At 52.1% G+C, this 27,971-nt stretch overlaps 1 protein-coding gene across 2 annotated transcripts in view; it reads left to right on the top strand.

Moving 5' to 3' along the window:
* Window positions 1-27,502, top strand: part of NUP155 (nucleoporin 155) — a 181,348-nt gene extending 153,846 nt beyond the window's left edge. For both annotated transcript variants that reach the window (XM_075328661.1, XM_075328657.1), the window contains exons 23-35: window positions 2,891-3,082; window positions 3,222-3,360; window positions 6,817-6,952; window positions 15,220-15,373; window positions 15,676-15,780; window positions 16,264-16,418; window positions 16,654-16,780; window positions 17,036-17,149; window positions 17,672-17,792; window positions 18,843-18,953; window positions 20,132-20,268; window positions 20,413-20,519; window positions 27,161-27,502. In XM_075328661.1, the coding sequence (XP_075184776.1) occupies window positions 2,891-3,082; window positions 3,222-3,360; window positions 6,817-6,952; window positions 15,220-15,373; window positions 15,676-15,780; window positions 16,264-16,418; window positions 16,654-16,780; window positions 17,036-17,149; window positions 17,672-17,792; window positions 18,843-18,953; window positions 20,132-20,268; window positions 20,413-20,519; window positions 27,161-27,305 (1,743 nt within the window). In that variant the 3' untranslated portion in view covers window positions 27,306-27,502. The remainder of the gene's footprint in view (window positions 1-2,890; window positions 3,083-3,221; window positions 3,361-6,816; window positions 6,953-15,219; window positions 15,374-15,675; window positions 15,781-16,263; window positions 16,419-16,653; window positions 16,781-17,035; window positions 17,150-17,671; window positions 17,793-18,842; window positions 18,954-20,131; window positions 20,269-20,412; window positions 20,520-27,160) is intronic.
* Window positions 27,503-27,971: the final 469 nt, after the last annotated feature.

Here is a 27,971-nt window from a genome sequence, read left to right as displayed (position 1 = left end):
CCAAAGTCATGGCGGCCGCCATGAGCGTCCTTCACGCCAGGGGAGTAGTCGTTCTCCCTTACTTGGACGACCTCCTCATCAAGGCCCCCTCTTTCCGCAACTGCTCAACCAGCATGCAGATCACTGTGGACACCCGATCCCGCTTAGGGTGGCTACTGACTCTGGACAAATCATCCCCGATCCCATCACGATCCATCACCTTCCTGGGCATGTCCCTGGACACTCGTCGGGGCTTGATCCTTCTCCCTCAGTACAAGGCGACCGCTCTTCAACGAGCGGTACGCTGCCTTCTACGTCCTCCGTCTCCCTCCATTCGATTCAGCATGAAAGTGCTCGGCAGGATGGTGGCAGCTATGGAAGCAGTACCCTTTGCTCAACTGCACCTCTGCCCACTGCAGCTAGCCCTTCTAGCGGCCTGGGACAAGAGTCCCTTCTCCCTTGACAGACATCTTCACCTGACGCCTTCAGTCAGGTACGCACTCCGCTGGTGGCTTCGGTCCTCATCCCTATCGAAGGGGAGATCTTTTCTCCCAATGAACTGGCTGGTCCTGACCACGGACGCCAGCCTCCTAGGCTGGGGAGCAGTGTACCGGCACCACACTGCTCAAGGACGTTGGACGCCCCAGGAGTCTTTCCTACCCATAAACATCCTGGAACTCTGCGCGATCTTCCTCGCGCTCAGAGCGTTCTGCCCTCTGCTAGCGGGTCGTCAGAATCGAGTCCAATCGGACAATGCGACAGCTGTAGCCTATATCAATCGGCAGGGGGGCTCCCGCAGCAAAGCGGCTTATCTCGAGGCCCACAAGATCCTCAGCTGGGCCGAATCGTCGGGATCAGTGATATCAGCGGTACACATACCGGGGGTAGAGAACTGGGCAGCAGACATTCTAAGTCGCCAAGGCCTGGCCGCCGGGGAATGGTCTCTCCACCCAGATGTGTTTCTACACATCTGCACTCGCTGGGGCACACCAGACGTGGACCTAATGGCCTCAAGGTTGAATGCAAAGGTACCCGCGTTCATAGCCAGGTCACGCAACCCGCAGTCCATTGGCGCGGATGCTCTAGTCTGCTCCTGGCACCACTTCCGCCTGCCTTACATATTTCCACCTCTACCCCTGCTGCCGCGGGTAATCAGGAAGATCAAGGCAGGGAGTCCCGGTGATACTGATAGCACCGGACTGGCCCAGGCGCGCCTGGTACGCCGAATTAGTACAAATGCTCACAGACGCACCATGGCGCCTTCCAGACATCCCAGACTTGCTGACTCAAGGGCCCATTTCCCATCAGAACTCCAGAGCCCTGAAGCTGACGGCATGGCCATTGAGACCTGGGTATTAACAAGAGCGGGATTCTCCCCCGCAGTTATTTCCACCATGATCAGCGCCCGAAAGCCTACTTCATCCCGCATTTACCACCGTACGTGGAAAATCTTCCTTTCGTGGTGCAGGGAAACTAACGTCCAGCCTATGCCTCTGGCCAACCCCAGAATTCTCGACTTTCTACAGTCTGGCTTGCAAGCGGGGTTGGCTCTGTTCCCTTAAAGGGCAGGTCTCAGCGCTCTCAATCTTCTACCAATGCCGCCTTGCTCAAAAACCGCAAGTCAAGACCTTCCTCCAGGGCGTTTCCCATCTAGTTCCCCTGTACAAACGGCCGCTGGAACCATGGGACCTCAACCTCGTTCTGGACGGTCTCCAGAGGTCTCCCTTTGAACCCCTCAAGGAATCCTCCCTTGCTCTTCTGTCCTGGAAGGTAACATTCCTGGTGGCAATTACGTCCATCAGATGGGTTTCGGAGCTAGCAGCACTCTCTTGCTGCGAGCCTTTTCTGATCTTTCACCAGGACAAGGTGGTTCTGCGCCCCCTTCCGGATTTCCTGCCAAAGGTTCTTACCCCGTTTCATTTGAACGAGGACATTGTTCTGCCTTCCTTTTGTCCACACCCAGTTCATAGGGTGGAAAGGTCTCTGCATTCGTTAGACCTCGTCAGAGCTCTCAGATATTACATATCCAGGACAGCCCCCTTTAGGAAAACTGACTCTTTGTTCGTCAATGCCTGAGGGGCCTAAGAAGGGACAGTCAGCTTCAAAGGCGACTCTGGCTCGCTGGATTCGCTCTACGATCCAGGAAGTCTACCGCTTGCAACTCAAGCCCATTCCTAGTGGGCTGTGGGTCATTCCACGCGAGCAGTTGGCACTTCGTGGGCCATTCGGCATCAGGCTTCAGTGGAACAGGTGTGTAAGGCTGCGACCTGGTCTAGCCTACATACGTTTTCAAAGCATTACAGAGTCCATACCCAGGTTTCAACTGAGGCAAATCTGGGTAGGAAAATTCTGCAAACGGCAGTAGAGCATCTCTCTCAGTAGGCGCTCCAGGCTGTCTGGGACTGGTTCCTAGTCCTTGGGTTGCGTTGTCTTTTTTATTTTTCCCACCCATGGACTGCTTTAGGACGTCCCATGGTCCTGTGTCCCCAATGAGGCGTCAGAGAAAAACGGATTTTTGTGTACTCACCGTTAATTCGTTTTCTCTTAGCCATCATTGGGGGACACAGCACCCACCCTGTTGCCCTGCGGGGCCTTGGTTCTCTCAGTACCTTATTTGGTTATGACTCTTCTTTTCTCATGTTCCTTTGTTGAGAAGTTTTTACTGTTTTTTTTCTCCTACTGCTTGTGTACTAAAACTGAGGTTGCCTGGCCCGGCCAGGGGGTGTATACTGCAGAGGAGGAGCTATGCTTTTGCATCTACTTAGTGTCCTCCTATGGATAGGCAGCATAACACCCATGGTCCTGTGTCCCCCAATGATGGCTAAGAGAAAACGATTTTACGGTGAGTACACAAAAATCCGTTTTTTTCTGTAATTTGAAGCTTGTGATTGCCTTTTGCTTTCAATACCAGGACCTGCAGGAGCAACTGAAGATAAACTCCTTCCGGGATCTAGTGACCCGAGACAAGGAGTTGACCGGAGCCCTGGTGGCCTCGCTGATCAATCACTATATACACGATAACGCCTCCGTGGATGGAATCAGCACTCGCCTGCAAGAAGTCTGCCCGCTCTTCTACAGCCCCGATGATGCCACGTGCTCGAAGGTACAAGCAGACGGGCAGGAGTAGGGGTTTGGGAGGTTTTTTTTATTAAAATATTGTTAATTACTTGCATAATCGTTTATTAAGGGCAACAACATTCTTTTTATTTTTTATTTTTTTTTTTGTTGTTGTTGTATTGCAGGCAAATGAGCTTTTGCAGCGTTCCCGCCAGGCGCAGAGTAAATTTGATAAAGAGTTAATGCTCCGAGAGTCTCTGCGGGAATACCAGAAAATAAGTCAGCAAGTGGATTTACCGAATGTTTGCGGACAGTACAGACAAGGTATTGCATTACCAGTTGGCTGTATCTTGTTCTTTTGCCTTATGCAGTTGCATGCCCACATCTTTTAAACCTTTTCTCGACATAGAACATGCATTAGTTGCGGGAGTGTGGAGATGTGTTAATACAGCCGGCACCTGCAGCGACCAGAGCTGTGTTTATACAGCCGGCACCTGCAGAGACCAGAGCTGTGTTTATACAGCCGGCACCTGCACCGACCAGAGCTGATTGACAAATTTACACTGCCATTTAAATACTTACCGTATTTTTCGGACTATAAGACGCACCGGACTATAAGACGCATCCTGGTTTTAGAGGTCGAAAATAGGAAAATAAAACTTTAAGCAAAAAAATGTAGTCATGACACACTGTTATGGGGCGAGAATCTGCTGCTGACACTGTTATGGGGGGGTAATGTCCCCAAATTCTCTACTAAGGTACCCCATCCTGGTAACGATCCTCCTGCCTTGTATATGATCCTGCTATAAACCCCCATCCTGCTCATATACTCCCATCCTGTTCATATACCCCCCCATCCTGTTCATATACCCCCATCCTGTTCATATACCCCCATCCTGTTCATATACCCCCATCCTGTTCATATACCCCCATACTATTGATATACCCCCCATCCATCCTGCTCATATTCCCCCATCCATCCTGTTCATATACCCCATCCTGTTCATATACCCCCATCCTGTTCATATACCCCCATCCTCTTCATATACCGCCCATCCATTCTGCTCATATACTCCCATCCTGTTCATATACCCCCATCCTGTTCATATACCCCCATCCTGTTCATATACCCCCATCCTGCCTGCTCATATACTCCCATCCTGCCTGCTCATATACTCCCATCCTGTTCATATACCCCCCATCCTGTTCATATACCCCCCCATCCTGTTCATATACCCACCATCCATCCTGCACATATACTCCCATCCTGCTATTTGCCCCCATCGTGCTCATATACCATCCTGGTATGTGGCCTGTATCCTATAGCACAGAGACTCCCTGCAGCACCGATCATCTTCCTCTCTGCGCCACTGACCTGTGCATGTGGAGCCGTTCCCCTGCAGCATCGCGATGTCTTCCTGTCTGTGCCGATCAGCTGATCAGCACAGATCAGCTGACCGGCACAGACAGGAAGACATCGCGTGCTGCAGGGGGACGGCTCCACACACTGGGACGGGTGAGTGTACAGATTCACTGCACCCCGCGCTGATGATGACGCGCAGGGGGCAGTGAATACAGCCGCACATGATCACTCCAGGCTGTAATTGCCAGGGGTTATCATGCTGGCCGGCTCTTTACTATGCGCGCGTCCCCGCTCGTCCTCCCGCCCACCTGTTGGCGCCGGCTTCTGCGCTGAGAGATGGGCGGGAGGATAGGCGTGCATATGTAATGAGCGGGCCCACGTGGTCACAGCAGGCTGCTACAGCCTGTTCGTGCCCCCGATGACCCGCTCAACCGCAGCACCCTCATTCCCGGCCGCAGCCCTATAGTCAGACCATAAGACGCACCCCCAACTTTCCCCCAACATTTGGGGGAAAAAAAGTGCGTCTTATGGTCCGAAAAATACGGTACCAACCTTGGGCACTGGCTCAAAGCCAGGGGACTAATGTCACCAACGCCACCTTTGTATTCAGCTTGTACTACTCGTTTTCTATATACCATAATATTGACGTATAGTATTATATTGGACAGACAGTTGTGCATTTAAGTCCCACTATGGGGACTAAAACAAAAATAAGAGGATGTTTGGTACTTACCGTGAAATGTTTCTTGTAGCCTTCATTGGGGGACACAGCGAAACATGGGTGCTCCATGCTGCTACTTGGAGGATGACAAAAAAAATTACACTTGAAAATTTGGCTCCCCTTCGGTAGCCTATGTCCACCTACGGGCACCATGATGATCCGTAACAGAAAACCACGCATCCAAACTAGGATGTTTAGAAGGGTGGATGCTTTGTCCCCCAATGAAGGCTACGGGAACAAGATTTTACAGTGAGTACCAAAAATCCTCTTACTGAGAGACATAGAAAGCTAATGGATGTCCTAAAGCAGACAAAGGGTGATGAGCAGAAGAAGGCCAGAACAAAAGTTAAAGGATGGTATGACAGATTCCTCCAGCCGTAACACGATTGATGGCCAATGCAACATCTTTCTACTCAGACTCGCGGCGGAGAAAAGAAGGAATTAACTTTTTTGAGAACATGTGGACGGAGGACCAAGTCGCAGCCTTACAGAGCTGCAGAATAGAAGCCTGATAACAAACGATCCAGGAGGACCCCATCATCCGTGTGGCATGAGCCTCAATCCCCAGCGGAGAAGCTCTGTCCTTAACTGATGCTTTACCAAAATGGCAGAACATATCCAGCGAGCAACTGTAGATTTACAATTGGGGAGATCTGGACAAGCAGAGAGTCTGAACGTCTAACTGAGGCCATCACCAACAGGTAATGATAGACCATTCTGACCCCGTACATTTTCAAGATCATTCAGTTGGATATGAGAGAGACAGAAAGACGAAAGAAAAGAAGGTTTAACAATCTGATCACTGCGGTTCAATGTTACCTTAGGGAGAAGGAATTTACTGGACGAAGACCATCTTATCCTGGAGAGATAAAGAAACTGCGAGCAATAGGAGAGACCCACCAGATGGAGACTGGTCTAATGCAAGTCATTGCTACCAGGAACCGACCTTCTAGGCAACCAGGGAGATGTCCTGGATCGATTCATGTGGAGAGAGCTGTAAGGCATCAAGGACCCGGTTGAGATCCCTTGGATCCAAGGAAGCCAGTAAGAGGAACAGAGTGAGCCAAAGCCCTAATTTGAGGCCTGGATGGAAGCCAGATTCTCCAGAAGAGGAATAGACTGGGCAGAAAACTGGTCCTTGAAAGAACTGGGAGCCAGACTTAACTTAAGATTTGACTGCAAGAAGGTGAAGAGGGAAGAACATAATGTAGGCGCAACGTACTTGGATTCATTCCAACAAAAATGGAGGACACATAACGAGGAAGGTTCCTGTGCTCTAATCAAAGTCTGAACCTGTCCGAGAAGCCAGAAGACTTCATAACTGGGGCTTCAACAGCTCTGCCGATTTAAAGTGAGTGAACGCAAATTCGGATAGAAGCGAGGACACTGGGAATTAGACGTGAACAATCCAGCTGTTTCATGGAGGGTATGCTAGGAGGTTGATTGTTTTTGAAAATTAGGATCTTCTCTGCCGCGGGAATGAAAAAAAAAAGCCTTCCACTTCATTATTTTGAGCAATTAAGAACCTGGGACAGAGGAAGGAAAAGAGAAAGAAAAGAGAACTGAGTCCATGGCCAAAAGCGATCAGTAGAGTCTTGCAAGACCTGGTCACGAACCAAGAAGCTCTGCCGTTCCTCTCTGGATGCGATTGGAGTAGTAACATAATCTAATCTTTATTTTATTTTTCCTTTTCTAGTGCGGTTTTATGAGGGCGTCGTAGAGCTGTGTCTAACGGCAGCGGAGAAGAAGGATCCTAAAGGGCTGGGACTCCACTTCCACAAGAATGGGGAGCCAGAAGAGGACGCTGCGGGATTACAGGCGTTTCAGGAGAGGTGTGTGATTACTGCATGAAAAATGACAGTCCCGTCTCTACGAAGGGAAGCCCATCACAGTCAACGGGGCGCAGCGCTCAGATGATCACAGCTACCCTGATCTCTGACGAAAACGTCAACCCCTCCGCCCTTGTGGGATTAAAATAAATAATCGTTAACGTTCAGTAAAGTTCAGATTGTGGCGCTCGGGCAGCTCAGAGATGCTCCAAATTCAAGAAAAGCCATCTCGCCTTAAATTGACTTTTCTTTAAGACACCCGGCATGAGAAATGCCAATCTTGATGAATCCATCATATTTTCTTCAGCGCTCTATTGGGAGACCCAGACAATTGGGTGTATAGCTACTGCCTCCGGAGGCCACACAAAGTACTACACTAAAAAGTGTAAGGCCCCTCCCCTTCTGGCTATACACCCCCCGTGGAATCACGGGTTCTCCAGTTTTAGCTTTGTGTGTGAAGGAGGTCATACATCCACGCATAGCTCCACGGTGTGTAGTCAGCAGTAGCTGCTAACTACTCGGATGGAAGAAAAGTGGGCACATATAGTGTCCCCAGCATGCTCCCTTCTCACCAGATGGTGCTTGAAAGGTTGAGGTACCTATTGCTGGTACAGAGGCTGGAGCCCCACATGCTGTTTTTCCTTCCACATCCCCCTGGAGGGCTCTGTGGAAGTGGGATCCTTCCGGCCACAAAGCCCTGAGGCCGGGCTCCATCCACAGACCCAGAACGAACCTGATGGATGTCGAGCATTGGTACAGTCAGGGACATGGCCCTGCATCTGTCAGGTACTCGGTGTCCCCGGCAGGCACAGAACGCTCCAGACTTGCTGGGCGTTATAGTGCGCCGGGGACATAAGCAATGGGGTTGTGTCACCTTAGTTATGGCTGGGTGACGGGTTATGTGTTTGGGAACTAGCGCCGACCGCTCCGGCGGCGGGGCGCAACTGCGACATGCAGGGCGCCGGGGACAGAGCGCCGACCGCGCTTTTACGGCGGCGGCGCTCCTAACTTTACTTCCCGGCTTTTGCGGCCTAGCGCCGCTTCGTTCCCGCCTCCGCCCTGTCAATCAGGGCGGAGGAGAGACGCTGTGCAATGGCCAGCGCCGGGGGCTGGAGCTTGATTTACATGCTCCAGCCCCCTCACGAGGCACAGTGAGAGCACGCTTTCCCCGCTCTTCGTTTAGGAACGCCCAGAGCCGCCCCTCTTCCTCACAGGACGCCGGCAGCCATTATTCATGCGGTCCGGCTGGGGACAGGCAGGCAGGCTCTGGGAGACTCAGACAGGGCGTCTGGCGGCCACACACCCGCTCTGAGGCGGGCGGTAAGCAGGCTGAAAGCCCCTCTTGTGCCACAGTGATTCTATTTGTGTACTTTCTTCTGGTGCCATATAGATATTGTATATATATTTGCACTGTAGGGCGCTTCTTGGCTATAGACCCCATATTGCGCTGAGGAGACAGCAACATGTCCTCCACAAAACGCAAGGGTCCCAAGGCGCGGGCTGTGTACACTGTCTGTACTGTTTGTGGGACTGATCTACCGGCAGGCTCCACTGACCACCATTGTGTGCAATGTTCCGTGCCTGTAACGCTTCGTCAGCCGGAGGTGGCAGTAGTAACCCAGGCAGAGACGCCTGTAAGTCCTGCCCCAGTAACAGGGACAGATTTTGCAGTTTTGGCTGGTCAGATGGCTGTCACTATGACAAAAATCCTTGAGGCCTTGCAAACCAGGCCAATTACTCAGGCTCCGGACACGGCTGTGTCCTTGCCCCCTGGTCCCCCTCAATTGGAGCGAGTCTGTACTTCAAGGGGCTCTCATGTATCACAGGCTGATGGCTCTGACTCAGATGACGGCCCCAGCCAGCCCAAGCAAGCTCGCTTAGACAGACCCTCCACATCATCACATTGTTCAGGGTCTCACAGGGATGAGTCTCTCTATGATGAGACTGAAGAAAGTGGTCAGGTTTCGGACCATGAGACCACTCTCAATTTGGATACCCCTGATGGTGACGCTATGGTCAATGACCTTATTTCGGCCATCAATAGTGCGTTGGATATTTCTCCCCCAGCTCCCTCAGCAGAGGAAGCTGCTGCACAGCAGGAGAAATTCCATTTCTTGTATCCCAAGCGTAAATTGAGTGCCTTTTTAGACCACTCTGACTTCAGAGAATCTATCCAGAAACACCACGCTCAGCCATACAAGCGTTTTTCCAGACGCGCTAGGGATACACGTTATCCATTTTCCCCTGACGTGATCAAACGCTGGACCCAGTGTCCAAAAGTGGATCCCCCTATTGCCAAGCTTGCGGCAAAATCTATAGTCGCGGTAGAGGATGGCGCTTCACTTAAAGACGCCAACGACAGACAGATGGACCTTTGGTTGAAGTCTATCTATGAAACTATCGGCGCGTCGTTTGCCCCTGCATTCGCGGCCGTGTGGGCACTCCAAGCTATTTCAGCTGGGTTGGCACAGGTAGAGGCTGTCATGCAGCCAGCAGTGCCAAAGGTGTCGACCCTAACCTCACAAATGTCTGCGTTTGCGACCTACGCTATCAACGCGGTTCTGGAATCTACGAGCCGTACGTCGTTGGCGTCCGCCAACTCCGTAGTGTTGCGCAGAGCATTGTGGTTAAAGGACTGGAAAGCAGACGCTAGTTCCAAAAAATGTTTAACCAACTTGCCATTATCTGGAGATAGACTGTTTGGCGAGCAGCTCGCTGAAATCATCAAACAGTCCAAGGGTAAAGACTCGTCCTTACCCCAGCCCAGATCAAACAAACCTCAGCAGAAAAAGTGGCAGCCGAGGTCTCGGCCCTTTCGAGGCTCAGGCAAGGCCCAATTTTCCTCATTCAAAGGGACGCAGAAAGAACAAAGGAGCTCTGATTCATGGCGGGCTCACTCACGACCCAAGAAAGCAAACGGAGGAACCGTTTCCAAAGCGGCTTCATCATGACTTTCAGCCGCCTCCCTCCGCATCCTCGGTCGGTGGCAGGCTTTCCCGTTTTTGCGGCATTTGGCTGTCACTGGTCAAAGACCGGTGGGTGACAGACATTTTGTCGCGCGGGTACAGAATCGAGTTCAGTTCCCGTCCTCCACCTCGGTTCTTCAGAACCTCCCCACATCCCGACCGAGCGGATGCCCTTCTGCAGGCGGTGAGCTCACTAAGAGCAGAAGGAGTGGTAATCCCTGTCCCCCCTCAGGAACGAGGGCGAGGGTTTTACTCCAATCTCTTTGTGGTTCCAAAAAAGGACGGCTCCTTCCGTCCTGTTCTGGACCTAAAAAGGCTCAACAAGCATGTGAACGCCAGGAGGTTCCGGATGGAATCCCTCCGGTCTGTCATTGCGTCAATGTCTCAAGGAGATTTTCTGGCATCAATAGACATCAAGGATGCGTATCTCCACGTACCAATTGCTACAGAGCACCAACGTTTTCTACGTTTGGTAATAGGAGACGAACATCTTCAGTTCGTAGCTCTGCCATTCGGTCTGGCGACAGCCCCACGGGTTTTCACCAAAGTCATGGCGGCAGTGGTAGCAGTCTTGCACTCCCAGGGACACTCCGTGATCCCTTATCTGGACGATCTACTTGTCAAGGCACCTTCTCAGGAGGCATGCCAACTCAGCCTGAATGTTACGCTGGAGACTCTCCAGTCTTTCGGGTGGATCATCAACTTTGCAAAGTCAAATCTGTCACCAACTCAGTCTCTAACGTTTCTTGGCATGGAGTTCCATACTCTATCAGCGATAGTGAAGCTTCCGCTGACCAAGCAGAGGTCACTACAGATAGGGGTGCGGTCGCTTCTTCAGGGCCAGTCGCACTCCTTGAGGCGCCTCATGCACTTCCTAGGGAAGATGGTGGCAGCCATGGAAGCAGTTCCCTTTGCGCAGTTTCATCTGCGTCCTCTTCAATGGGACATTCTTCGCCAATGGGACGGGAAGTCGACATCCCTGGACAGAGAAGTCTCCCTTTCTCAGGCGGCCAAGGACTCTCTGCAATGGTGGCTTCTGCCCAACTCATTGTCACAGGGAAGATCCTTCCTACCTCCATCCTGGGCAGTGGTCACGACAGACGCGAGTCTGTCAGGGTGGGGAGCAGTCTTTCTCCACCACAGGGCTCAGGGGACGTGGACTCAGCAAGAGTCCACCCTGCAGATCAATGTTCTGGAGATCAGAGCAGTGTATCTGGCACTTCTAGCCTTCCAGCAGTGGCTGGAAGGAAGGCAGATCCGAATCCAGTCGGACAACTCCACAGCGGTGGCATACATCAACCACCAAGGAGGGACGCGCAGTCGGCAAGCCTTCCAGGAAGTCAGGCGGATTCTGACGTGGGTGGAGGACACAGCATCCACCATATCCGCGGTACACATCCCGGGCGTAGAAAACTGGGAAGCAGACTTCCTCAGTCGCCAAGGGATAGACGCAGGGGAATGGTCCCTTCACCCGGACGTGTTTCAGGAAATCTGTCGCCGGTGGGGGGTGCCGGACGTCGACCTCATGGCGTCTCGGCACAACCACAAGGTCCCGGCATTCATGGCGCGGTCGCGCGATCAAAGGGCTCTGGCGGCAGACGCCTTGGTCCAAGATTGGTCGCAGTTCCGACTCCCATATGTATTCCCGCCTCTGGCACTCTTGCCCAGAGTGTTGCGCAAGATCAGATCCGATTGCACCCGCGTCATACTCGTCGCCCCAGACTGGCCGAGGAGATCGTGGTACCCGGATCTGTGGCATCTCACGGTCGGCCGACCGTGGTCACTTCCAGACCGGCCAGACTTACTGTCCCAAGGGCCGTTTTTCCATCAGAATTCTGCTGCCCTGAACCTGACTGTGTGGCCATTGAATCCTGGATCCTAGCGTGTGCAGGATTGTCTCAAGGAGTTGTTGCTACCATGAGGCAGGCTAGGAAGCCCACGTCTGCCAAGATCTACCACAGGACGTGGAAGATTTTCTTATCATGGTGCTCTGCTCAGGGAGTGTCTCCCTGGCCATTTGCATTGCCTACTCTTCTTTCCTTCCTACAATCGGGGTTAGAAAAAGGCTTGTCGCTTGGCTCACTTAAAGGGCAAGTCTCGGCACTATCAGTGTTTTTTCAGAAGCATCTGGCGCGTCTGTCTAAGGTGCGCACGTTTCTACAGGGGGTTTGTCATATTGTACCCCCGTACAGGCGGCCGTTAGATCCATGGGATCTGAATAGGGTACTAGTTGCTCTACAGAAGCCGCCTTTCGAGCCTTTGAAAGAGGTTTCCTTTTCTCGCCTGTCACAGAAAGTGGTGTTTCTAGTGGCGATCACGTCTCTTCGGAGAGTGTCTGAGCTGGCAGCACTGTCATCCAAGGCTCCTTTCCTGGTGGTCCACCAGGACAAGGTGGTTTTGCGCCCCACTCCAGAATTTCTTCCTAAAGTAGTATCTGATTTCCATCTAAATCAGGACATTTGCTTACCTTCTTTCTGTCCTCATCCGGTTTACCGGTATGAAAAGGATTTGCATTTGTTAGATCTGGTCAGAGCAATCAGAATCTACATCTCCCGCACGGCGCCCTTGCGCCGCTCCGAGGCACTTTTTGTCCTTGTTGCTGGTCCGCGCAAGGGATTGCAGGCTTCTAAAGCCACCCTGGCTCGATGGATCAAAGAACCAATTCTGGAAGCCTACCGTTCGGCTGGACTTCCGGTTCCATCAGGGCTGAAGGCCCATTCAACCAGAGCCGTGGGTGCGTCCTGGGCATTACGCCACCAGGCTACGGCTCAACAGGTGTGCCAGGCAGCTACCTGGTCCAGTCTGCACACTTTCACCAAACATTATCAGGTGCATACCTATGCTTCGGCGGATGCCAGCCTAGGTAGAAGAGTCCTGCAGGCGGCGGTGGCTTCCCAGTAGGGGGGCGCTGTCTTGCAGCTCTGACAAGAGGTTTTTCTTTACCCACCCAGGGACAGCTTTTGAACGTCCCAATTGTCTGGGTCTCCCAATAGAGCGCTGAAGAAGAAGGGAATTTTGTTACTTACCGTAAATTCCTTTTCTTCTAGCTCTTATTGGGAGACCCAGCACCCGCCCTGTTGTCCTTCGGGATTTTTGGTTTTGTTTGCGGGTACACATGTTGTTCATGTTGAACGGTTTGTCAGTTCTCCGATGTTATTCGGAGTTAATTTGTTTAAACCAGTTATTGGCTTTCCTCCTTCTTGCTTTGGCACTAAAACTGGAGAACCCGTGATTCCACGGGGGGTGTATAGCCAGAAGGGGAGGGGCCTTACACTTTTTAGTGTAGTACTTTGTGTGGCCTCCGGAGGCAGTAGCTATACACCCAATTGTCTGGGTCTCCCAATAAGAGCTAGAAGAAAAGGAATTTACGGTAAGTAACAAAATTCCCTTCTTTAGTAAATAAACTTTAGTATCAAGACATTAAATAATTTACCTCCCCCCCCCCAATGTGGTCTATACAATAAATTCCTAACCACATGTATTATTGGGTGTGCAGTAAAACAAAAAAAAGAAACGGAGATTTTTTTTTATTGTATTTTTGAAAAATTGGCTCCCATATAAAACACAGATAGATGGAAAAATAGAAAAGATATCCAGCCACCGATCTTCTAAAATCCAGATCCTTTATTTTCAAATTGTTAAAATCATAGAAATGGTAGTACAATAAAGCCAGATAGCCATGATGTCGAAAAACAGACGCGTTTCGGAAAGTTTTTAGTCCTTAATCATTGTTTCAGAAAGCTGAAATATTCCTTTTTTTCTTTCTATATAAAACAAGACCAATCCCACAAAAAAAAGTCTTGTATTACTACTAGTGTTGAGCGAACCCGGACCTGAAAAATCTGGATCCGCGCGGTTTGAGCGGAAGATCCGAGTCTGACCCGGTCGCGGGATTCCGGGTGCACGATCCGTATCCAGTTTTGGTTTTTTTTTTGTTTTTTTTTTCGCTCTCTCTCGCGCTCTCTCTCTCGCGCTCTCTCTCTCGCGCTCGCTCTCTCGCGCTCTCTCTCTCTCGCGCTCTCTCTCTCGCGCTCTCTCTCTCTCGCGCTCTCTCTCTCGCGCTCTCTCTCGCGCTCTCTCTCTCGCGCTCTCTCTCTCGCGCTCTCTCTCTCGCTCTCTCTCGCGCTTTCTCGCGCTCTCTCGCGCTCTCTCTCTCACGCTCTCTCGCTCTCTCTCTCGCTCTCTCTCTCGCTCTCGCCCTCCCTCGCTCTCGCCCTCCCTCGCTCTCGCCCTCCCCTCGCTCTCCCCCTCGCGCGCTCTCCCCCTCGCGCGCTCTCCCCCTCGCGCGCTCTCCCCCTCGCGCGCTCTCCCCCTCGCGCGCTCTCCCCCTCGCGCGCTCTCCCCCCTCGCGCGCTCTCCCCCTCGCGCGCTCTCCCCCTCGCGCGCTCTCCCCCTCGCGCGCTCTCCCCCTCGCGCGCTCTCCCCCTCGCGCGCTCTCCCCCTCGCGCGCTCTCCCCCTCGCGCGCTCTCCCCCTCGCGCGCTCTCCCCCTCGCGCGCTCTCCCCCTCGCGCGCTCTCCCCCTCGCGCGCTCTCCCCCTCGCGCGCTCTCCCCCTCGCGCGCTCTCCCCCTCGCGCGCTCTCCCCCTCGCGCGCTCTCCCCCCTCGCGCGCTCTCCCCCCTCGCGCGCTCTCCCCCCTCGCGCGCTCTCCCCCTCGCGCGCTCTCCCCCTCTCGCGCTCTCCCCCTCTCGCGCTCTCCCCCTCTCGCGCTCTCCCCCTCTCGCGCTCTCCCCCTCTCGCGCTCTCCCTCTCTCGCGCTCTCCCTCTCTCGCGCTCTCCCCCTCGCGCGCTCTCCCCCTCGCGCGCTCTCCCCCTCTCGCGCTCTCCCCCCTCTCGCGCTCTCCCCCTCTCGCGCTCTCCCTCTCTCGCGCTCTCTCTCTCGCGCTCTCCCTCTCTCGCGCTCTCCCTCTCTCGCGCTCTCCCTCTCTCGCGCTCTCCCTCTCTCGCGCTCTCCCTCTCTCGCGCTCTCCCTCTCTCGCGCTCTCTCGAGCGCGCTCTCTCTCGAGCGCGCTCTCTCTCGAGCGCGCTCTCTCTCGAGCACGCTCTCGCACTCTCTCTCGAGCGCGCTCTCGCACTCTCTCTCGCGCACTCTCTCTCGCGCACTCTCTCTCGCGCACTCTCTCTCGCGCACTCTCTCTCGCGGATCCGGACTTTTTTAAACCACCCACGGATCCGGATTATTAGCAGTCCGCTCAACTCTCATTACTACTAAAAAGCAAAGACCCCAGAATGAGAAAAATATGACATCGAGGCCGTGAACTATCACAATATATAAAGTATTAACTTTTTTTTTTTTTTTTGAAAGGTTGAACTGCTACAAATGTATCACGGACACTCTGCAGGAGCTGGTCAACCAGAGTAAAGCTGCTCCTCAGTCTCCGAGCGTGCCAAAAAAGCCGGGCCCTCCAGTGCTGTCCTCGGACCCCAACATGCTCAGTAATGAAGAGGCTGGACTTCATGTATGTGATATTTATTTAGTTTTAGAGCCTAGAGCTGCAGACACTGTTCCCACCATTGTACAGACTGCGCTGTATTTGCCTCTGATATGCGCAGTGGCAGCTTTTACAATGCTTCAGTCACCTCGAAGGTCAAACCCCCAGTCATGAAGGTGCACCCTGAATTTTGTACCTCCTTGTTGCCTCTGGTGGCCGCATTGTGTCACTGGCTTCTTTATATTTAGTACAGGCAATAAAAATATCCAGTCTGGAAGCGCTTCCTCCATAATTGTCACGTTTCACTGACCCCTAATTTTGTTTTCCAGTTTGAGCAGATGCTGAAGCTGGCCCAGCGATCTTCTGATGAACTCTTCAACATTGCGTTGTTCAACTGGCTCATACAAGCCGATCTCGCAGACAAGCTGTTAGAGGTGAGCGGGTGCGGGACTAGACAAAATTGTAGAAGGGCGTAAAGGGGTTGTCTACAACTTTTACATTGATGACCTAGCCTTAGGATAGGTCATCAATGCCTGATCATCCGGGGTCCAACACCCCGCACCCCCGCTGATCATTTGTGCTCAGTGGTGGCAGCAGGCAGCCGGAAATTCTCAGTTCCGGAGCTGCTCCGTCTTCTGATAGCGGTCACGGCTGGGTACTGCACATCCACCTCCTACTGATTAGCATAGGAGGCAGATGTGCATTACCTGGCCTTAGCTGCTGTCAGAAGACGGAGCAGCTCCGGAACTGAGAATTGCATGCTGCCGCCATCAGGACCGAGAACAGCTATCGGTACGGGTGCGGGGTGTCAGATCAGACATTGATGACCTATCATAAAGATAGGCCATCAATGTAAAAGTAGCGGACAACCCCTTAAATAATGTTTATCATCCCCTTCCCCTCCTTCCTTTCCACAGCTGAACTCCCCGTTCCTGGAGCCTCACCTTGTGCGAATGTCCAAGATCGATCAGAACAAAGTGCGGAGCATGGATCTACTGTGGAGATACTACGAGAAGAGCAGGAATTTCAGCAGCGCCGCTAAAGTGGTGGCCGAACTGGCGGATATGGACAGGTGCGGGGACAGATCGGACTTTATAGTCTTCCTATAATAACACACGAGCGTGCACAATAATAGATTCTCCCAATACCTTTGCATTGCAGCAGCGCAGAGCGACCACAGGCTGCTCATATCTATACACTAAGCTGCCACAGTTAATTTTGCAGCACCGACCTCAGTAGTGTATATATTTTCTTGTGTAAATGAATGTGCAGTAAGTGATGAAACCTCTTCCCGTTTGTTCTTCCAGCACCGAGATCTCCCTTAAACAGAGGATAGAGTATTTGTCAATTGCCATTCTAAGTGCAAAAAGTTCCTCCGGCGTCTCCACGCTGTCCGACGGAGAATTCCTGCATGAGCTAGAAGAGAAGATGGAGGTAAATGCCTGATTATTTCATGATATAAAAAAATGTGGGGCTTAGAAATAATTTTAATAATATTTATTCCCTTATATAGCGCTATTAATTCCATAGCGCGTTACATACATTAGCATTGGAAAGTCTGTGCTCAAAAATTGCAACCCTTTTTCGTTTTGTTTTTCTTTAATGCATGGGGTAAGTGTTCTTTTTAGTACAGGTATTTTTTATTTTTATGCGCTGTTTATGTTCTCGCCTCTTTTTCTTTGCCCATAGGTGGCAAGAATACAGCTGCAAATCCAGGGAACGTTAATCAGAAGATACTCCAACCAACCGGCAACACAGAACGCCGTGGCGCTGCTCGACTCTCAATTAATGGACGCCACGAGGGTACGTTCCCACATTGTGCCTGCTTTGCACATCTTTTTTTTTTTTTTTGTAGAAAGTTTTTTTTAAGTATCCAGCAATATGAGAACTCATATGATTTCTGACATCTGCTGAAAGGTTTTTCTCAATTGGTTGAATGGTTAAAATTGCAACGTGCTTATAAAAACAAGCAACTTTGTAATTTCACGCTTGTTAAGAATCCTCTCAAGAACAGAGGGATTCCTAATTTTATAGTTTACTGCTTGTTGTTCAAGTTACCGGCCACCTCTGCAGTCTTATCAGTGGTGGCAAGAAGCACAGCACTTACAAGCTCTTTATTAGAGAGCTTGTAAATGCTGCTCTGAAGCTGGCTGGATTAGTGCCTCCTGTGCACATCCAAGCCTCTGGTTTTGTAGCATCAGACATCACACAGTTAACTAATCGGGAGCGCGCCGGCAACCAGGAAGCCAAGGGGCTGGGGTGCAGAGTGTTCCTAAAAGCAAATCATGAGAACCTACAGACAGGGTTACATTTCTTATTTTCCAGTTATATGGAGATTTCGCAGACCCCTTCAAGCTTTCGGAGTGCAAGCTGGCAATCATTCACTGTGCCGGTCATTCGGACCCCATCTTGGTGCAGAGTCTGTGGGAGGAAATTATAGAAAGAGGTATCTTTTCATTACTTTTCTGCATCTTCTGAAGACCACCCTGTCCTTATGGCTTGTAGGGCTATTAACGAGGTGGGTCACCCACTTGGGACTGTCAAGGGAGGAATTTGAGTTGAAGACTGCTAATGGAGTCTTCACTTGGGATATCCAGAGACAGTGCCGTATTAGCTGTATATCAGTGCCAATATATATCAATGTATATAAGACAAAGAACACACAGACCACATGCTCTCTCCTTGAGACAGCGATACCAACTCAACTAGTTTAATAAGATAGATCTAATTATACCGTAAGCATGAATAACCTTGAAGCTAACAAGGAGTGCTTTTCACTCCCCAATTTCTCACATCACATTGCCTGCCCTCCCGTACATTCCTTCTATGTGAACATTACTGATAACACTTCTTACAGCTTCACATTCTGGCTTCATCATCTTTGGTTAACTCCTTCATGATTATACAACTTTGAATTATACTATAGGTCTGTGCGATGGCTACATAGATAGACAGATAATTATACAACTACATCTACATTTTGATTATTTATATACACAGATATTCTTATTACGTTTAAACAAACATACTACAGCTCAGGCGACCTCCACAGGACCACCCTCTACGAGCCTCTATGAAACGTAAGATGTCTTTGTATTACACGGTTGACCATTTATCTTAATGGAACCCATGCAGTATTATGCAGGAGGGGAAATGCCGGACTGTTCAGCCGATCGCCTTGTAGCCACATTTGCACAAATCGATTTAATATTGGCACCCAAAAAAAGAGAATAAGACGGTAGAGCCGAGCTGTGGTCTCCCAGCCATGTCTGTAGTCCGTGGCCATGCATCCCTCCTCCTACCTGCGGGCATCCTCTTCCTCCAGGACCGGCACAATGTGTGTATGATGATGGTCCGGCGGCCACAGACGACAGATTTGGCCTCTATATTGTGGCTTAGTAAGACTGTATACATGTAAATAGCAGCATTTACAGTCAGTAGCATATTAGCCCTATTAGACCTGAGTGTGTAATTATTCTGTGCGATATTTCCTCAGAATTGAATGACAGCTTAGGAATGAATGCGGCCGAGCGGATGCAGGTGTTAAATCTGAAGCTGACCTCGCTGGGCCGGATCTACGCCAGCACACCGCGGTACTTTCCTCTCGGTAAGAGACACCTTTTATTATGTGGTCGGCCATTTGCCACTTAGAGCTACTTTTTACAAGAATGTCAAAAATCACTTTGGTGTTTACTTTCCTTAGAAAAATAGGCTAATGAGGCATTAAAATTGGGGTAATCCAGGGTGCATAATCACCTCTACAGGATATCCGCCTTTGAACAATTTCTCAGCGCTGCATATTTCCTTTGCATGGGTTTCCAGCGCACTTCTGAGCCTGAGGAAGGCCAACAGGTCTGGCAAAGGCAATGCAGGTCTGCCTGGGCTCCTCCGCGATGGTCTGCCCGGGCTCCCCTCTTGACGCGGCGGTCTGCCTGGGCTCCCCTCTTGACGCGGCGGTCTGCCCGGGCTCCCCTCTTGACGCGGCGGTCTGCCCGGGCTCCCCTCTTGACGCGGCGGTCTGCCCGGGCTCCCCTCTTGACGCGGCGGTCTGCCCGGGCTCCCCTCTTGACGCGGCGGTCTGCCCGGGCTCCCCTCTTGACGCGGCGGTCTGCCCGGGCTCCCCTCTTGAGGCGGCGGTCTGGCCCGGGCTCCCCTCTTGAGGCGGCGGTCTGGCCCGGGCTCCCCTCTTGAGGCGGCGGTCTGGCCCGGGCTCCCCTCTTGAGGCGGCGGTCTGGCCCGGGCTCCCCTCGCGACGCGGCGGTCTGGCCTGGGCTCCCCTCGCGACGCGGCGGTCTGGCCCGGGCTCCCCTCGCGACGCGGCGGTCTGGCCCGTGCTCCCCTCGCGACGCGGCGGTCTGGCCCGGGCTCCCCTCGCGACGCGGCGGTCTGGCCCGGGCTCCCCCTTCGACGCTCTGGCCCGGGTTCCTATGGTGGTCTTTCCAAGCATAGAGGAGATGCTGCGTTCTTCCCTCCATTCCTCAGTCTGTAGAAGGTGACAGATTCCACAGGTCTGGCCTTCTGGGAGCTCACTTACTGGAAATTACTCATTAGTTGACACAAGAAGATAGAATCATAAGCCGACCGCGCTGAATAGCTGCACTTCAGATGCAGTTATGCAATAAGCAGCCATTGCTTTGCTGCTGCAGCCCCTCCTCTGGTCACACAAGGACATGACAGCCAGGCTGCCCCATCGTGATGCACAATATAACCCTCCAGGGTGCAGGTTTCTGTAGGTTCCTGGGGCCACTATGAATTTTATTGTATTCAATTCTTTTTTGCTTCTAGAGTTTTTGGTGAAACATCTGGAAAAGCAAGTCTGCACGCTGAACTGGGACGTGGGGTTTGTCTCGCAGACCATGCAGGAGATCGACGTGTCCGTATCCAAGCTGCTGGAAGTCTACGATCACCTGTTTAAGGAAAGGGTAAGAGATCGGTCTGTGCCGCCTTTTCGGACTGACGTTGTATTTATTCTTCGATGCTTTGGTATTTTCCGTGCACAGTAGCAGTATACGAGCCCGCGTGTGCCTATCGCCTTTATGGGGTAATCACCGGACTCCGTTTTGCAGGATCCATTTTGGACTAGAGTGAAGAAACCCTTACACCTGCTGGACTGTATACACGTGCTGCTGTCCGGGTACGCGCAGGACCCCAACAGAGTCAAAAGGCATGAAAGGTAAGCGGTACCCTTTAATGAATGGGGACCCTGTTGGATTTCTGCAAGACTTCATTTCTTTGTCGCTCCATTGGGAGACCCAGACAATTGGGTGTATAGCTATTGCCTCTGGAGGCCACACAAAGTATTACACTTAAAAGTGTAAGGCCCCTCCCCTTCTGGCTATACACCCCCAGTGGGATCACTGGCTCACCAGTTTTGTGCTTTGTGCGAAGGAGGCAACACATCCACGCATAGCTCCACTTTTTAGTCAGCAGCAGCTGCTGACTATGTCGGATGGAAGAAAAGAGGACACATATAGTGTCCCCAGCATGCTCCCTTCTCACCCCACTGTATGTCGGAGGTGTTTGTAAGGTTGAGGTACCCATTGCGGGTACGGCGGCAGGAGCCCACATGCTGATTCCTTCCCCATCCCTTTTTACAGGGCTCTGGGTGAAGTGGGATTTACCGGTCTCCAGGCACTGAGACCGTGCTCCATCTACAGCCCCTGGAGAAGATGCTGGATGGAGCGGAGTACATCAGGGACATGGCCCTGCTTCCTCAAGGTACTCTGTGTCCCCGTGCATTTGGCGCTCACACCGCAGCATGCTGGGTGTTGTAGTGCGCCGGGGGACATCAGCGCTGCGGCGCCTGTGCCATGGCCTCATTCAGCTTTGCTGAAGCAGGCTCACTTATGGGAATTGGTCGCGCCGGCCGCTGGGACTGCGGCGCGGCTGGCACTTGTAGTGCGCCGGGGACTTCAGCGCGGCCTGCGCTTTTACGGCGGCCGCGCTGATAACTAGAGTCCCCGGCTTTTGCGGCCTGCTTCCGTTCGTTCCCGCCCCCAGACCTGCCAGTCAGGAGAGGGGCGGGACGCTGGCCACTTCCAGGAATCGGTCGCGCCGGCCGCTGGCAGCGGCGCGGCTGGCACTTGTGGTGCGCCGGGGACTTCAGCGCGGCCCGCGCTTTTACGGCGGCCGCGCTGATAACTCGAGTCCCCGGCTTTTGCGGCCTGCTTCCGTTCGTTCCCGCCCCCAGACCTGCCAGTCAGGAGAGGGGCGGGACGCTGGCCACTTCTATGAATCGGTCGCGCCGGCCGCTGGAACTGCGGCGCGGCTGGCACTTGTGGTGCGCCGGGGACTTCAGCGCGGCCCGCGCTTTTACGGCGGCCGCGCTGTTAACTCGAGTCCCCGGCTTCTGGGCCTAGTCTCCCTTCGTTACCGCCCACAGCCCTGACAGTCAGGGTAGGGGCGTGACGCTGCATAGAGCAGAGCTGAGAGCTGGAGTATGTTTTGCATACTCCACCCCTCTCACTGTGTGCACTGTGAAACCGGATTCCCGCACTTTCTCAGGCACGCCCACGGCTTCCTTCTCTACAAGGACGCCGGCAGCCATTAGTGTCAGTTTCTGTACGATACAGAGACAAGTGTGGAAGACCCTGGCATTCTGATAGTCACACAATCGCTGTAACAGGCGTTAAGCAGCACCTGTGGTGCTAACCCCACTAGTGCAGAAGTGCACTTATAGATATGCTTGTACTATATACATTGCACTGTTTGGTCGCACGTTGTATATACCCTCCTGGATTATGCGGAGGAGTTATCAGCATATTCTCTGTGTAAAACAAAGGTGCAGAACCACATGTTTTTCTATACAGCTGGTACAGCATGTACGGCTATACGGCCGGCAGGTACATAGACTCCCATTGTATGCACTAATGGCCAGGGGATGAGGACGGTGTCTGCAGTATTTACTGACAGTTTTTCTGAGACTATGGCTATGATACTAGAAGCCTAGCAGTCCGGACATGTCTCTCACAATATGGGCACTGTTGAATCATTGATCCATGGCCCCCCTCAGTGTGAATAACTAACAGCTCCGGGAATGTCACACGCATCCCAGAGTCACGGCTCTGCACGGACGTCAGTCCCAGACAGCCTAAGTGGGCTCGCTATGAGCGGCCTCGGTTTCATCAGGGTCCTAACAGAAGGACTCGCTGTGTAATGAGGCGGAAGTAGCGGCTCAGGATTCTGATCCTGAGACCGCTCTCAATCTGGATACACCTGATTGTGACGCCATAGTAAATAATCTTATAGCGTCCATCTATAGAGTGTGGGTTATTTCTCACAGCTCCTCCAGTGGAGGAGTCAGCTTCACGTATTTTTCTGGACCACTCTGCCTTCAGAGAGGCAGTCCAGGAACACCACGCTTATCCAGATATGCGCTTCTCCAAACGGCTTAGGATACACGTTATCCCTGTCCCCTGACTTGGTCAAGGACTGGACCCAATGTCCCGAGCGGCATCCTCCAATCTCCAGGCTTGTAGCTAGATCCATAGTTGCAGTGGGAGATGGAACTGCAAACTCAAAGATGCCACTGACAGACAGATGGATCTCTGGTCGAAAGCCATCTATGAGGCTGTCGGCGCACCGTTGGCTCCGGCATTCTCTCCCTTGGGGCACTCCAAGCTATTTCAGCTTGTCTTACACAGATTGACACGGTTACACGTACATCTGTGCCGCAGGTGGCATCCTTAACCTCTCAAATGTCTGCATTTGTTTCTTACGCGATTCAGGTTGTCCTGGACTCTGCGAACCGTGCGGCGGTAGCCTCCGCTACTCCGTGTTTTTAAGCAGAGCCTGGTCTGCTCGTTAAGTGAATGGAAGGCAGATTCTGCTTCCAAAAAAGGTTGCCTAACCAGTTGCCTTTTTCTGCTGACCGACTGTTTGGTGAGCGTTGGATGTAACCATCAAACAGTCCAGGGGTAAGGATTCATCCTTTCCTCAGCCCGGACACAACAAACCCCAACAGAGCAAGAGGCAGTCGGGGTTTTCGGCCTTTTCGAGGCTCGGGCAGGTCCCATTTTTCCTCGTCCAATGTGGACTCAAAAGGATCAGAGGAGCTAAGATTCTTAGCGGGCTCAGTCTCGCCCAAAAAAGCGACAGTCTGAAAACCCGCTTCCAAGGCGGCTTCCTCATGACTTGCGGCCTCGGTCGGTAGCAGGCTCTCCCGCCTTGGCGATATTTAGCTGCCATAGGTCAATGACCATTGAGTGTGAGACATTCTGTCTCACGGGTACAGGATAGAGCTCACTTCTCGTCCTCCAACTCGATTCTTCAGAATTTCTCCACCTCCCGGCCGGGCCGCTGCTCTTCTGCAAACAGGGTGCACTCTATAGGCAGAAAGAGTGATGACCCCCGTTCCTCTTCAGGAACAAGGTCACGGTTTTTACCCCAAATTCTTTGCGGTACCTATAACAACGGGCCGTTCCGTCCCGTTCTGGATCTAAAAATGCTCAGCAAGCTCGTGGACACCAGGCGGTTCCGGATGGAATCCCTCCGCCATGTCATCGCCTCAAGATCCCAAGGATATTTCCTAGCATCATTAGGCATCAAGGATGCTTATCCACACGTGCCGATTGATCCAGAGCACTAGCGTTTCTACGCTTCGTTATAGGAGACGAACACCCTCTGTTCGTAGCTCTACCTTCCGGCTAGCGACAGTCCAACTGGTCTTCGCCAAGGTCAGGGCAGCAGTAGTCACAGTCCTGCACTCTCAGGGTCACTCTGTGGTCCCGTATTTAGACGATCTACTTGTCAAGGCACTCTCTTAGGAAACATGCCAACACTGCCCGAACGTTGCGCTGGAGACTCTCTAGAGTTTTGGGTGGATCATCAACTTTTTAAAGTCAGATCCGACCCCGACCCTATCGATAACATATCTAGGCATAGAGTTTCTTACTCTCTCAGCGATAGTGAAGCTGCCGCTAGACAAACAGCATTCACTACGGGCTGCAAGCTCTTCTTTAAGAACCAGTCGCACACATTGAGACGCCTCATGCACTTCCTACGTAAGATGGTAGCAATGGAGGCAGTTCCTTTCGCGCAGTTTTACTGCGTCCACTACAATGGGACATTCTCCGCCAATGGGACGAGGAGTCGACGTCCCTCAACAGAGTCGTCGTTCTTTCTCAGGCGGCCAAGGAATCTCTACGGTGGTGGCTTCTTCTCACCTCTTGGTCAAAAAGAAGGTCCAGACGCGAGTCTATCAGGGTGGGGAGCAGTTTTTCTCCACTACAGCGCTCAGGGTACGTGGACTCAGCAAGAGTCCACTCTTCAGATCAATGTTCTTGAACACAGAGCAGTGTATCTTGCCCTACAATCCTTCCAACAGCGGTTGGAAAGCAAGCATATCCGACTTCAGTCGGACAGCTCCACAGCGGTGGCATACATCAACCACCAAGGAAGAACGCGCAACCGGCAAGCCTTCCAGGAAGTCCGGCAGGTTCTGATGTGGGTGGAAGACACGGCATCCACCATATCCACAATTCACATCCCAAGTGTGGAAACTAGGAAGCTGACTTCCTAAGTCGCTGAGGTGTGGCCGAAAGAGTATGGTCTCCTCACCCGGACGGGTTTCAGGAGATCTGGCGCCGCTGACAGAGGCCGGACGTCGATCTAATGGCGTCACGGCACAACAACAATGTGCCAGCTTCATGGCACGGTTTCACAATCATCGAGCTCTGGCGGCAAACGCCTTAGTTCAGCATTGGTCGCAGTTCCAGCTACCTTAGGTGCCACCTCTGGCATTGTTGCCCAGAGTACTGCGCTAGATCAAGACCGACTGCGGCCGCGCCATCCTCGTCGCTACAAATTGGCCGAGGATGTTGTGGTACTCGGTTCTGTGGTGCCTCACGGTAGGCTAACCGGGGGCACTACCAGACCAATCAGACTGGCTGTCTCAAGGGCCATTCTTCCATTTGAATTCTACGGCCCTCAACCGGATGGTGTGGCATTGAGTCCTGGAACCTAGTGTCGTCAGGATTACCTCAGGACGTGGTTGCCACCATGAGACAGGCTAGCATACCAACGTCCGCCAAGATTGACCACAGGACGTGGAAGATGTTCTTATCTCGGTGCTCGGCGCAGGGTGTTTCTCCCTGGCCGGTTGCATCGTCTATGTTTCCTTCCTTCCTGCAATCTAGGTAGGAAAATGGGTTGTCGCTCAGTTCCCTTTAGGGACAAGTCTCAGCGCTATCTGTATTTTTTCAGAAACGACGACTTCCTCAGGTACGCACGTTCCTACGAGGAGTTTGTCTTCTCAGCACTCCGTACAAGCGGCCGTTAGAGCCCTGAGATCTGAACAAGGTTCTAATTGCTCTCCAGATGCCGCCTTTCGAGCCTTTGAAGGATGTCTCCCTTCCCGTTTTTCACGGGAAGTGGCCTTCTAGTAACGGTCTCGTCTCTTAGGAGAGTTTCCGAGCTAGCAACGTTCTCATACAAACTCCCTTCCTGGTCCTTCACCAGGACAGGGTAGTTCTGCGTCCGGTTCCGGAATTTCTCCCTAAGGTGGTATCCCATTTTCATATCAATCAGGATATCACCTCACCTTCTTTGTGTCCTCGTCCAGTCCATCAATTTCAGAAAGATTTGCATCTGTTGGTTCTGGTGAGAGCACTCAGGTTCTACTTCCCGCATGGCGCTCCTGCGCCACCCGGATGCACTCTTTGTCCTTGTCGCTGGTCGGCGTAAACAGTCGCAAGCTTCCAGATCCACCCTTGCTCGGGGGCTCGAGGAACCAATTCTTGAAACCTACAGTTCTACTGGGCTTCTGGTTCTCTCAAGGCCGAAGGCCCATTCTAACAGAGCCGTGGGTGCATCCTGGGCATTACGGCACCAGGCTACGGCTCAGCAGGTGTGTCAGGCACCCACCTGGTCGAGTCTACTTACTTTTACCAAGCATTATCAGATGCATACCTACGCTTCGGCAGACGCCAGCCTAGGTAGATAAGTCATTCAGGCGGCGGTTGGCCACCTGTAGGAGAGGGCCGTTTGACGGCCCTATCATGAGGTATTCTTTTACCCACCCAGGGATTGCTTTTGGACATCCCAATTGTCTGGGTCTCCCAATGGAGCGACAAAGAAGAAGGGAATTTTGTTTACTTACCGTAAATTCCTTTTCTTCTAGCTCCAATTGGGAGACCCAGCACCCGCCCTGTTTTCTCGGGGTTTTTCTGTTTTTTCGGGTACACATGTTGTTCATGTGGTATGGTTCAGTTCTCCGATGTTTCCTCGGATTGAATTGGTCTTTAAACCAGTTATTGGCTTTCCTCCTTCTTGCTTTGGCACTAAAACTGGTGAGCCAGTGATCCCACTGGGGGTGTATAGCCAGAAGGGGAGGGGCCTTACACTTTTAAGTGTAATACTTTGTGTGGCCTCCAGAGGCAATAGCTATACACCCAATTGTCTGGGTCTCCCAATTGGAGCTAGAAGAAAAGGAATTTACGGTAAGTAAACAAAATTCCCTTCTTCAAGAGCTGGTGAGATGTCTTGTAGACAACGATGGTAAATGTGTTACTCCCTGGCAGGTTTGTAATACCGGTGGGGGTCCGACACTTGGGACCCCAACATACCTGCTTTATACAGAGTCAGAACAGACTGTGCAGTGGCCACTCTCAGTACTGCAGCTCAGCTCCCATTGAAGTGAATAGGAGCCAAGCTGCAGTACCGAGAATGGCCACTGCACTCTGAGCTGTGCTGTTCCAGCTTCATACATTGCTGCCGCAGAACGAGTGCCAAGTGTCGGACCCCAACTAGTGATTTCTCCCCTGATAACCCCTCTAATCCTCCGCTGATCCTGACCCCAGTCTTCCTTCTCCGCAGGCGGCTGTTTAACGTCATGTGTCTGGACGCCATCTCGCACTATCTGGTGGAGCTCCACTCCATGGAGCCCACGCTGGCCGTACAGGCGGCCGTCGGAAACTTCAAATCTTTACAAGCCAAAATTGAAAGATTAGGTTTTAACTAGTCCTGGAGGTGACGCTTTTATTTTTAACTGGGTTTTCTAAAAAGAATGACCTTGAACTGTGAGATCGATTGATGGTGGAAAGCAGCGAGCACTGGGGAGGTGACCGGAGGACGGCGGCGGAGGAGCGACATTTTGTATTCTTCACTTTTGCAATCAGAAAATAAGTCATGTAAATAAAACCAATCGGTTTAACACAAGACGTGGCGCGCGGTGTGTGTGATCGGAATAAACCTGATTAATATTGCCTATAAAATAATAATAATAATAATAATTTTATTCATTTATATAGCGCCATTAATTCCATAGCACTTTACATACATTGGCAACACTGTCCCCATTGGGGCTCACAATCTAGAGTCCCTATCTGTATGTCTTTAGAATGTGGGAGGAAACCGGAGTACCCGGAGGAAACCCACGCAAACACGGGGAGAACATACAAACTCCTTGCAGTTGGTGCCCTTGGTGGGATTTGAACCCAGGACCCCAGCGCTGCAAGACTGCAGTGCTAGCCACTGAGCCACCGTGCCGCCCTGTGACCAGGTGTAGCCTGATTGTCCCGTAAGGGCTCAATATGCATCTGCTTATAGGGGGGTTTCCGGGCACACGTATTAGTAAGACTTTGTGAAGCCTATGTGAAATGAAGAAACTTCATCATTGACTTGCTGT

The sequence above is a fragment of the Anomaloglossus baeobatrachus genome, chromosome 1 (genome assembly GCF_048569485.1).
Source record: "Anomaloglossus baeobatrachus isolate aAnoBae1 chromosome 1, aAnoBae1.hap1, whole genome shotgun sequence".
Taxonomy (NCBI): Eukaryota; Metazoa; Chordata; class Amphibia; order Anura; family Aromobatidae; genus Anomaloglossus; species Anomaloglossus baeobatrachus.
This window is presented reverse-complemented; position numbering and strand designations above follow the sequence as displayed.